Genomic DNA, 13118 nt, shown 5'->3' on the forward strand with positions numbered 1-13118 from the left:
ATATAGGAATTTTTTCTCTTTCGTTATTGCTCATCACATTCAATGGAGCGCATCACGCTTATCCGTATTCCATTTTCTGCAAGATTTTAATACTGTCTAGGTCAATCAACTATCTTTCGCATGAGTTAAAAATATTTAAATTTTTATGACGTCATTATGTCTAAAAATGTAAATAACGTGGGTCACTTATTTTCATCTTTACAGTAAATTTCAATCTGTTATAGCTCGTAAGAATAAAAAGTGATAATCATGATTAAAACGTTTTCTGGAAGCTATTGGATTGTAGATACGAATTAATGTGAAAATGTTGCTAATCAGATGTTATGACGTCATCATATGGCCAGTTGACTAAAAAATGTCGTATTTTCACCTTTTGCGTCATAGTTCATCACATTTAAAAGAGTGCGCATCTATATTTTACGTATTCAAATTCCTTCTACATGTTAATATGTTGTTGCTGAGATAATTTCCTTCCGAAATTGCTATCTTAGAGTTTAATTTTGATACCGTCGCCATGTTAAAAATATGAATAAATGGCGGGTCCCATAATTTCACCTACTCTGCACTGTATGTAATATGTATACATATTATACTGTTTATACTGTATAATATGACACAAAATTGACAGAATTCAGCACTAACAACATATATTTTTCAGGTCATAATGCCATAATCTTTTTCTGTGTGCAATATTCCAACGTATGACGTGCACGTGGCGTTTGTCGTGCGGATAACTAACTCGTCAAAGTGACGAGTTTCATGTCTAGTTAGTTATCCGCTTAGTAGCGGATAACTCCTTGTAATCGTCCTGGATCTTTTTTTTTTTTTTTATATTATTCTTCTTTCTTTCTCCTCCATTTTTGTGTCTCGCGTATCTCAAAAACTTGTAAACATAACATTTCATAACTTTGTCAACATATGGGCATTTACGTGAAGTTGTGCACCTCCTTTTTTGAATGACGTCAGAGTTGCGCAATGTGACTTACGTGCGATTTTATGATTTTTTATGATTGATCATAGGCTAAAAACCAAGCATAATTTTATTTTGACACTTTCTGAAAATTTAAGTCATATCAAGGGCAAACTTTTTGTGGATTAAAAATGCCATGTTTTACAAGACGTTACGCGCGCACGCGCATTTCTCCTCTATTTTTGTGTCTCGCTTATATAAAAAATGTGTAAACATAACATTCATAACTTTGTCAACATATGGGCATTCACGTGAAGTTGTGCACCTACTATTGTGAATGACGTCAGAAATGCGTAACGTGACTTACGCGTGATTTTATGAATTTCTCGTATTCAACATAGATTGAAAACCATATAACTATGTAAGTTGAAACTTAGCAAAAGTTTAATTTATATCTTGCGCTAACTTTTTGTGCACTAAAAATGGCATTTTTTAAACGAAGTTACGCGCGCACGCGCATTTAAAATTTAAAATGCGCAAAATTAATTTCTAATCAACTTTCTACGCTGATCATGACATTTTGAGCATGTCAAAAATTCCCACGCGCGCGAACAATTTTACGCGCGTGGTCCGTACGTAGCGCTAAAAACATCTGTTTTTGCGTGAATTATGTCTTTCCAGCCTTTTATAGTAATTTTATCAAATTTTAAAACAATTTAGACTTAAAATTACGTCATACGAGCACGTCGAATTATACAATTTGTGCGTGTTTTTAAAGAAAAAATTCAAAAATTCGTCAAAATTATGCCTTTTTTTAAACAATCATAGATTCTAAACTACGTGGAGAACTTTTTTTTACTTACATATTCTGGAAGGTGATGAGTTGTAGATATCGGATCATTAATCAATATGGCTAACCGGACATTGTGACGTCATCGTATGGCCACGCGAATATAAAATATAGGATTTTTGTCTCTTTCGTCATAGCTCATCACATTTAATAGAGCGCATCTCCACTTATTCGTTGTCCATTTTCACCCCGATTTTAATATATTCTAGGTCAATCAACTATCTTTTGCATGAATTAAAATTTTTTAAATTTTTTTAACGTCATCATGCCTAAAAATTTAAATTACGTTGGTCATTAATTTCATCTTTACAGTAAATTTTAATCTGTTATAGCTCGTAAGAATAAAATGTGATAATCACGATTAAAACGTTTTCAGGAAGCTATTGTATTGTAGATACAAAATCATGTGAAAATTGTGCCAATTGAATGTTGTGACATCATCATATGGCCAGTTAAATAAAAAAAGTTGTATTTTCATCTTTTGCGTTATATTTCATTACATTTAAAAGAGCGCGCATTAATATTTCACGTATTCAAATTTCTTCTACACGTTAATATGTTGTTGCTGAGATAATTTTATTCTGAAATTTCTACTTTTGCATTTCATTTTGAAACCGTCAAGATGTTAAAAATTACAATAAAATACCGGTCCCGTAATTTCACCTATTTTACACTGTTTGTGATATGTATACAGATTGTACTGTGTATACTATATGACACAAAATAACAGAATTCAGAAATAACAACATATCATATTCTTCAGTTCAGGTCATAATGCCTTAATATTTTTCTGTGTGCAATATTCTAACGTATGACGTGCACGTGGCGTTTGTCGAGCGGATAACTAACTCGTCAAAGTGACGAGTTTCATGTCTAGTTCTTCTTTCTTTCCCGGATTTTTGTGAGCAGCATATCCCCTATTGCTTGTGAATATATTTTTGTATAACTTTGACAACATATGGGCATTTACGTGAAGTTGTGCACCTCCTATTTTTGAATGACGTCATAGTTGCGCAACGTGACTTACGCGCAATTTTATGAATTTCAATGATTGATCATAGATTAAAAACCAAAAGTCATTTAGTATTGACACTTTGACAAAAATTAAGTCATATCAGGGGCAAACTTTCTACGGATTAAAAATGGCATGTTTCACAAGAAGTTACGCGCGCACGCGCATTTAAAATTTCAAAATGCGCAAAATTAATTTCTAATCAACTTTTTATGCGTTTCTTGTCATTTTGAGCATGTCAAAAATTCCCACGGGCGCGCAATTTTTTACGCACGCGGTGCGCACGTAGCGTTAAAAACATATTTTTTTCTCTTGAATTATATTTTTCAAGCCTTTCCTAGTAATTTTGAAAACAATTTAGACCTGTTCCAGTTTAAATAACGCCACACGAACACGTTGAATTAGACAATTCGTGTGCGTTTTTGATGAAAAAGCTTTAAAAATCGTCAAAATAATGTCTTTTTTTAAACAGTCATAGTTTCTAAAGTAAACCTTGAACCGTTTATTTTTATTACAAAATCTAGAAGTTGATGAGTTGTAGATATCGGATCATGCATCGATAAGGCTAAAAAAAACATTTTAACGTCATCGTATGGCCACACGAATGTAAAATATAGGATTTTTGTCTCTTTCGTTATTGCTCATCACATTCAATGGAGCGCATCACGCTTAACAGTATTCCTTTTTCTCCTACATTTATATATTGTCTAGGTCAATCAACTTTCTTTAGCATGAGATAAAAATATTTTAATTTTTATAACGTCATCATGCCTAAAAATTTTAATTACGTGGGTCATAAATTTCATCTTTACAGTAAATTTTAATCTGTAATAGCTCGTAAGAATAAAATGTGATAATCACGATTAAAACGTTTTCTGGAAGCTATTGGATTGTAGATACGAAATCATGTGAAATTTTCGCCAATCAGATGTTTTGACGTCATCATATGACAAGTTTAATTAAAAAGGTCAAATTTTCATCGTCTGCGTCAAAGTTCATCACATTTAAATGTGCTCGCACCAACATTTTACGTATTCAAATTTCTTTTACACGTTAATATGTTGTTGCTGAGATAATTTTCTTCAGAAATTGCTATCTTTGTGTTTTTTTTTTATGACGTCATCATGTTAAATATTTGAATTAAAGGCAGGTCCCATAATTCAGTTAATATGTCATATAATATACAGTAGAATGTACACCAGCATAGGCTCTGATGTGAGCAAATTGTTGTTTGCTGCCCTCGGTATCATGTAGAAGTAATGTCTCCTTGTATACACAGTATACTGTATAATTATAATACAAGGCGAAAATACAGGACCACCTCTTATTAAAGTTTTTAACATATGACATGCACGTGGCGTCTGTCGTTCGGATAACTAACTCGTCAAAGTGACGAGTTTCATGTCTAGTTTTACCGTTATTTTTGTTACAAATATATTATATAAATTACAGAATAGTTTTATTTTAAATATGTTGACTATCAATTGTAGGCATTTGGATGTTCTAACTTTTAAACATCTTCAATTCAATTCAATTAAAACTTTATTATCCCCATGGGGAAACTCTGTTGGCCTTTTCAAAAATACAGTACATACAAATATAAAATGGATACAGTACATAAAATATAAAATACGATAAAAAAAGCCATACAAAATATACATATAAAATCCTAAAAAGTTGATTAAAATACTACAAAAAATAAAACTAGCGCATGTCATTCATTATATAATCGTATTGCAGCAGGGACGAATGAATTGCCATATCTATTTGTTTTAATTTTTCTTTGAAGGAGTCTGTCACTACGTTGACTTTTGTTAAATTTATAGTGCAGAGGATGAGCGTGGTCTTTTAAAATAATCTTCAATTTTTTAATTACTAATTCCTTATATAAAACTTCAGGTTGAATTTGTTCAGAGCCTACTATTCTACTGCCTTGTTTAACTATTTTATTAAGTAAAAGTCTATCTTTAAAACGTGAATTACCATAATAACATATTAGGCAAAAACTAAGTACACTGTTTAAGATAGAAGTATAAAAAAGTAGTAAAATAGTATGGTCAATCTTAAAAGAGTTTAATTTGCGTAGAAAGAAGAGACGTTTTTGTAATTTATTGTATATGCAGCTACTATTTGCATCAAATTTAAGTTCATTATCAATTTCAACCCCTAAATATTTGTAAGTTTTAACTTCCGAAATGGTCTCACCATTGATTTTGATCTTGGGAAGGTAGTTTATCTTCTTCCGAAAATCAAAAACCATCTCTTTAGTTTTATTTATATTTAGATCTAAAAAATTATCTTTACACCATTTGTGAAAAATATTAATACTGTCTAAGAAGCCTGTCATTGAATCATCTTTTGAATCCAGATAACCAATCAGAGCAGTGTCGTCTGCATATTTAATAATCTCAGTTTTTGTATTATTTGACTTACAATCATTTGTGTATATTGTATACAATAAAGGTGACAACACACAACCTTGTGGAACACCCGTGTTAACTTTCAACAACGAGGACGACGTGTGATTTAGCTTAACACGCTGTTCTCTATCTTTTAAAAAATTAAGTAGCCATTTTATAATCAGTGGGTTAACTTCTAAATCGATAAGCTTATTAGCCAGAACATATGGTTGAATATTATTGAATGCACTAGAGAAATCAACAAAAAGAATTCTCGCAAAGCAACCTTTTTTCTCTAGGTGCTCAGAAACATTATTAAGGAGCAGAAGCACTGCATCATCAACACACCTGTTTGGACGATATGCAAATTGATTTATATCTAGCAGATTCTCCACTGAGGCAACTAGCTTACTTTTAAAAAATTTTTCTAAACACTTCATTGGTACACATGTAAGGGCCACGGGTCTAAGGTCATTCATTTCCTTGGTATTTGGTTTTTTGGGAATGGGCATGATTGTTGATTTTTTCCACAACATTGGAACTATTGAGTCATTTACAGAGGATTGAAAAAGTTTACAAAAAGGAATGGCCAACTGATCGGCACACCTTTTAAGAGTCTTACAACTAATATTATCGGGACCTTTTGCCTTACGTGGGTTAAGTTTTTTAAATAATAAGTTCACTTCGTCCACAGTGATTTGAAAATGTTCCGGGGGTACCGGCAGTTCATCAACGCGTTTTGTTGTTTCCCTCATGTTCAAGTCAACGTCCACTTTATCAAATCTGTTGTAGAAGGCATTTAAATCATTTGCATATTTCTTTTCATTGTCAACAACAACACCCTTTGCCTTCGGTTTATAACCAGTAATATTCTGCAAACCTTGCCAAACCTTAGATGAGTCACGATTTCGGAAGGACCTTTCAATTTTATTTTATATTCCTTTTTGCATTCAATAATTTTCCGCTTGATTTGCTTCTGTATATCTTTTCGCTTCTCTTTCTCTCCGTCATAAAAACATTTCTTTTTCTTATTAAGGAGTCCTTTGAATTCTTTGGACACCCAAGGTTTATTATTAGAAAAAACTTTAATTCTTGATACAGGTATAATCATTTCCTCACAGAATCTTACGTATTCGGATACAACGAGGGTCGCTTCGCTCAAATTTTCTGCATTTTCCGTTAATGCATCCCAGTTTGTGCATTCAAAACACCCTTTAAGGGTCTCGCTGGCTTCCTCAGTCCAACGTTTTACCTTTATTTTCTTTGAGGGTTTATCACGAAGATGGGTTTTTATATATTGGAATGAGGCTGATCATATTGTGGTCAGATTTGCCAAGACCCGCCATAGCTTTACACTTGTATGCACCATCAATATTTCCATAGCAAAGGTCGATACACGTATTGTTGCGAGTTGGACAATCAACATATTGCTGGTATGTAGGTAGGTATTCTTTTAATGAACATGAGTTGAAATCCCCCATGATGAATTTAGCTGCTTCAGGCGAATTATTTTCTGCTTCAGAAATGAGATCATATGCTGTGGTTGCTGCTATATTAATGTCTGCTGATGGTGGGATATAGACCACAAATACCTTCACTTGATGTATCTCCCTTGGGAGGTAATACGGGCGCATATCAATCGCAAGCAATTCAATGTCCTTATTACATACTTCACTCCTTACAGTGATATGCGATGGTTTGCAGTATTTTTCACTTACATAAGCACACACGCCCCTCCTTTGTTTTTACCTGAATTTTCATTTCTATCCATTCTAATCAATGTGTAATCATCAAGATCAACTGAGGAATCTGGATCATTATCCGTCAGCCATGTTTCTGACAAACAAATCATGCTCGACTCGCGAAAAACCGTTAAAGAACTTTACGTTCGCTCTTAGTTCATCTATTTTGTTTCTTATACTCTGTACATTACCAAAAACAACTGTTGGCAGTGGGGTTTTATGCTTTAATTTCTTTAATCGAACTCTAACGCCTCCTCTTTGGCCTCGTTTTCTTTTCTTTGTTTTGTTAATGTTTGAGTACGCACCTGTTGCAAAGGAATGTGTAGTATTTAAGTCACGTCTACTTAAGAGAAATTCTCTGCTGTACGTTAACAATGGCCGCACCTTCCCGCTATTTGTCACCGTGCTAGCACCTACGCTCTCCTTAATACTCCATATTAAAACACCAAACATAGCATAGTTCCAAAAAATATTAACTTTAAACATTGTTCACCAAACTTCCACACAAAAATTTATACTAAAACTAGTCAAAACAGCCAAAACGTTGTACATCGACACAGAGAAATTGGAAAGGCCGTGTCGCTACAGTGCAGCGCCACCAATTTATTTTGCATCCAAAACTGATAGTGGAAAGCATTGTATCCCAACCAGATTTATTCGTTTGTGGAATTCACTACCGGTCAATATTAAAGACGCCTTTGTATGCGGAAGTTGGGTACAATTTAAAAACATGTTAATGGACCTATCTTGAAAATATTCTTTTTTCCAAACCAATAATTAGTAAAAACTAACCTTGACAGTTTCGCTGTCCTGATCGGACAGCTTCTTCAGAAATAATGACGATCTATCATCAAACAGACTGACCTCTAGAGGGCCTATTCTGTTTAATGACAGGGTCATACACGTGACTGAGTTGGTGGGTGCCCTCGTCTCTGTTGATGATTTGGTTTCCTCGTCTGCGGATCCAGATAGCTTCTCTGATGCGTCGGTTGTCTGTATCTGTATCATCGACAGGGAACCAGATACAAACAACCGACGCATCAGAGAAGCCATCTGGATCCGCAGACGAGGAAACCAAATCATCAACAGAGACGAGGGCACCAATTTTAATCCTGTACCATATTTGTCATACATAACAACTATATCTACAGAAAAATTTAGAAGAATGATAAAATATCTTACCTGCTTACAAGAAATGCTGGATCTAAAACAATATCAGGACCAACACGAACATCTTTCAAGGAATTAAAAAAAAATAACATAAAAAGTATATAAATCATAAAGACACATTTACATCAGATATATCTGTATAATGAAATTATAATTTTAAGTCTCAATTAACACTGAGGTAGTCAAAATATGTCATATTATACTGTATTTATACCATACTTGCAGATGCAGCAGAAACAGGCCCAAGAGTATTCGTAAACATACATTCCTGAAATGGCAACATTTCAATTTCTAGTATAAAATGGTTATTGTGTGTTAAAGGATACGACCTTGTTCAATAAACTGTACAGCCATACTGACTTCCTGTGCCATCTTAAGTTTCTTCATAACAACTGGTAAACGTCTTCTACAAAATGATGATGCAGAAACATTATCACATAGAATCAAGCTCTGTTTGCTTGGAATAATGCCTATTCGAAATCTGAAAATAAATAGAAAGATTGATTTATAATTTGTTTTTTTAATACACACAAACTCCGTCATTGCATCAATGGCCTTTCTAAAATCAAGATTAACCAGGAATTGAGGAGTGTCTTGAAGCTGTGCCGATTTGCGGCGCCCCTGCCTTAACCCATGGAGTAAGCTTAAACGCTCAACCAGTCGACTAATATTTTGATCCATATCAAAGAATATATGCATGTTAAAAGAAGACCGAATGCGTGCTATTTAATATAATACCATACAGAAGATAAGCTGTTGTGACATAAGATTTCTTCTGGAAAATATATAGATTTGTGTGTGTCTCTTAATAATGCTGTTTGTGAATTAGGCTAATTTCACTACAAGCATTCTGTACATATACCTATGTACAGAATAAAATAAGGACACACGCTGGTTCTAAAAAACTAATTATCCACTAACAATGGATTACTTTGAATAACAATACAACAGCAACGAGAAAACAAATGGGTAAATTTGAAAAGAAATAGGTTTTTTAAAACTACTCGTATCAAAAAACCTGTACATTAAATCAAATTATGTTTTGAAATTACAAATCACAATTTATAACGCTTGCCTCTTGTACAAAAATGATGTTTTTTGGACAACTAGTTCTCGAGAAAATGCAATTTCAGTACACTTGTTACTTTAAGACTGTTCGCCGGCTTTTGAAAATTGTCTCCTATCTTTTAACACTAGCCGGTCTGGAAATAATATCATTTTTAGGTGATCATTTACAATAAAATGATCACCTAATCTTCTTTATTTCTCTCTGTACAGATTTTGTGTAACAAATATCTCAAAAAGTTTAATGTCAATGATTACCAAAATTTCACAATGTCTTTCAAATACTTTAACTTAGTTTTAATAAGCTTTTCAGCATGATCACTCATCCGTGACGTCTCATTTATACGCCATTTTGTGAAATCACATTATCAATCATATCTCTATAATTCATTATCAAATATTAATGAAATTCACTACACGGAAACTTCAGGTCAAGGGTAAAATTATTAGCAAATAAAAACGCACGCGCACGTAGGGTCATGCGCGTGAAATCGTGTGTTAAAAATTTTAAAAGCTAAAAATTAAGTTTTGATCAATTTAGAGCATGAATTAGGCCATTTGTGTGTTTCAAAAATTTAGTGCGGAAAAAAAAATTTTGCGCGCGCAATACTTGAAAAGCGTAACAAATACGATTTTTTTTACAAATCGCATTCTCACCATCCTTAGTACATTCACCAAATTTAAGTCCGTTCCTACTTAAAATAACGCTATACGAGCAGGTTAAAATTGACAAAATGCGCACATTAATTGTATAAAGTGCTGAAAATGGTGAAAAATAAGGCATTTTTAAAATGAAAATAATTCTTCAGAATGCACGATGACCCTAATTTTTTTAACTTATTGTGGAAGCCAATGAGTTGTAGATATGAATTCATGTACACATTTTACGTACAAAATGTTGTGACGTCATCAAATGGCCACTTGAATTTAAAAATTAGGTTTTTTTCTTTTTTCGTCATAGATTATCACATTTAACAGAGCGCATCTCGGTTAATTTGTGCCCGATTTTCGCTAAAATGTTAGTATAGATTGCTCAATTAATTGACTTTCTCATGACTTGTCACTATTTTTATTTTGATGATGTCATCACGCGTAAAAACTTGAATAACGTAGGTCGTGTAATTTCACTTTCGCCGTAAATTTGAAATTTGTCACATTTTCTTCCAATTCTTATATTTATTTGCTCAATTCATTATCTTTTGAAATTGTCATCTTCGAGTTTATTTTGATAATTCCATCATACCAAAAAATTAGAACATGATGTGTGTCCCGTAATTTCACCTATGCTACACTGTATACAGTATACTGTACATATTGTATGGCATATAATAGGCACAACTCAACACTATAAGCATATTATAATAGGATGGAATACATCATCATTTTCCGATCGTATGTTAACATACTTGCATGTTTAAAAAAAATTAATTTCAGTAATTAATTAATTAATTAATGTCAATAAAATGATAAAAATGTTCACCTATAATTTGTCAAAGTGACGAATTAAATTCTAGTTGTTATTTGAAGTTATTAATAAACCAATTTTCTTGATTTTCAATAGGCATGGTCTGAAAGTATATACCTATCTACACCAAAAAATACAAACAAAGTAAATACTATACTTGGCAAACTACATATATCTTATTGCCGATATGGATAGGAAGTACCTGGTTTTAAAAAAAAAAAAGGATTTTAGTAAATGTGGAAAAACGATTGTATTCATCGTTTTTTCCATGATTTGAGAATAAGGAGATTCCCGGTCAGCAAAAACATGTAGCAGTTGTAGATGATCGAAACCATAGTGCCATAGAAGGCACAGCTACTTTGGTTTCAGGTGTTGTTGTCTAATGCATGATACTTTGGAAATAGATAGTATGTGGATACAGCACTGGGAATCGAGTGGTATTTTGACATACACAACTAATAATTAAGCCTACAATGTCTAAATGTTTATTGTAATACTAATAATTTGTTAATAAATGGAGATATGATGCCGTAGAACTGCAGACGTAGAAAGCACAGTATCGGATATGAACTTTGTTTTTATTTTTAATGTCTGGCCTTTCCTAAATATAATACTATTATTGTATATTTATAACATTATTATTTTGCACTGCTGCGGGGCCCCTCGTGTTCCGGCGAGCACTGGCAAAGGTCTGAGGACCCTGGTTTAGGAGCACTTTGTGGATATGAACGCTTTATAAATCTTATTATCTTATCTCTGGAGCTTTTAGCCTTTTTTGACATATTTTAAAGCCTTTTCCCTTCCCGGCCCTGCTCAGGGCCCCTACAAGCTCAGGATTCAACTTCAGCATACCCTTGTATGCAGCATTAATTGCACGAAAATCTTCTGAAGTGTTAATATTAACTTTACGGCATACTTCACAGCCTGCACTGACTTCTTTGTGTACAGGGTACGTGTCAGTCTTCTGTTAAAGTGACGGCGCATAGTTTAATTCCGACTGCCTTTCGCTAACAGACCTGAAGACGGCCTCACGATGACAGAAAACAAAAAAAAGGTGAACGTACATTACAGCCATTCATTATCACCATTAGATATCACTTTTCCATGAGATAGGGCTAATTCTAAATGACACATGATGTGTAATTAACCAATCAAATTGCAAGAATTCAATCAGGTGTGTTATATTAAAAACTAGAGGGTACTCCGAGAGTACAAACCTCCGCCTACTGTAAAATTCCCCTACATAAAATGCCCCCTGAATATTTTTTTTTTACATTTTTTTTATTAGTTCTTAGTGTAAATATGCTAACTGCACACTACAAAGTTGTGGATGACAGTGTGGTGTAATGGTTATGTATCCAGCCTCTCACAGTTGAGATCGCTGGTTTAAGTCCCACTGAGGGTTTTTTTTTTAATTATTTTTTTATTTCTTTTTTTTTTGTTAGTTGTGACCTTGACCTATGACCTTTTCCCCTCAAATTCGAACTCGTCCGAGCTTTTGGGGCATAGATCATTGTTGCCAAATTTGGTGAGAATCGAATAAAAACTGTGGCCTCCAGGCTGTTCACAGACTCACACACACACAAACACACACACACATACAGGGGTGAAAATATAACCTCCTTGGCGGAGGTAACTAATAAACAAATTGTTTGAACAAAAAACAGATTTTTCCCTTTGGGCAACACAGTTTTTAAAGTCACTTGCACTTTGTTCACTGTAACATTAACAATAACAATAGCTTTAGGGCTTTTTAAAACCAGCAACTGCACTTTAAAATATTTAACTTACTGACTAACTAACTAACTGAACTTTTCATACATTTTATTTATTATTAGTGTACTACAACTACTAGTGTACTATATTTTGTTTGTTTTACATCAAATGTAATTGATTGAATTATCCTTATTTCAATTATCATATCCATTTTTTACAGAATACACTGCATCTTAATCAAACAGACACCAGGTTATTTGCATATAATAAACAGATGAAATATGGACCCACCTGCCAGAAACAATCATAAGAGCTGCAACTTGAGAAAATCTCAATATCAAAATAATCAAAAACAACTTTAGCTTTCATATCATATCAAACTCAACCACTATAGTCTTGAGTCGGCAAGTCCTGTTGATCAAAATGTAATCAAAATCTCCCCAGGCATAAGACACACAGTGAGGGTTTGGTGTCGGCTACCCCACGGGTCGGGTCGTAATCATTGTTTGGCAGGTCAATGTATCAGACGCGTCTTGGTGTTCTTACAATAGGGCCCTCAACCTCAAGTTCATAGTACAATCACTTGAAGAAACTATCAACAAGTTATCAATGACATGCCCTTAAGGATTATGGTGATTTAAACAAAACCTTTTAGATGGTGTGATCATAAATTATATTTAGTGGACTATATAAATTATCTATTATTCCTTAATTATTTATTTAAATCAAATTAAGTAACAAAAGGGGGGGGGGGGGGTTTAAAAGTTAATTCATCACTTTGCCTATATA

At 33.4% G+C, this 13118-nt stretch overlaps 1 protein-coding gene across 2 annotated transcripts in view; it reads right to left on the bottom strand.

The window, feature by feature from the left end:
* LOC140046571 (U3 small nucleolar ribonucleoprotein protein IMP3-like) overlaps window positions 1-13118 on the bottom strand; it is a 105940-nt gene that overhangs the window by 30286 nt on the left and 62536 nt on the right. For both annotated transcript variants that reach the window (XM_072091270.1, XM_072091269.1), the window contains exons 3-4: window positions 8410-8564; window positions 8096-8147 (exon numbers count right to left, since the gene is read on the bottom strand). In XM_072091270.1, the coding sequence (XP_071947371.1) occupies window positions 8096-8147; window positions 8410-8564 (207 nt within the window). The remainder of the gene's footprint in view (window positions 1-8095; window positions 8148-8409; window positions 8565-13118) is intronic.

The sequence above is a fragment of the Antedon mediterranea genome, chromosome 4 (genome assembly GCF_964355755.1).
Source record: "Antedon mediterranea chromosome 4, ecAntMedi1.1, whole genome shotgun sequence".
Taxonomy (NCBI): Eukaryota; Metazoa; Echinodermata; class Crinoidea; order Comatulida; family Antedonidae; genus Antedon; species Antedon mediterranea.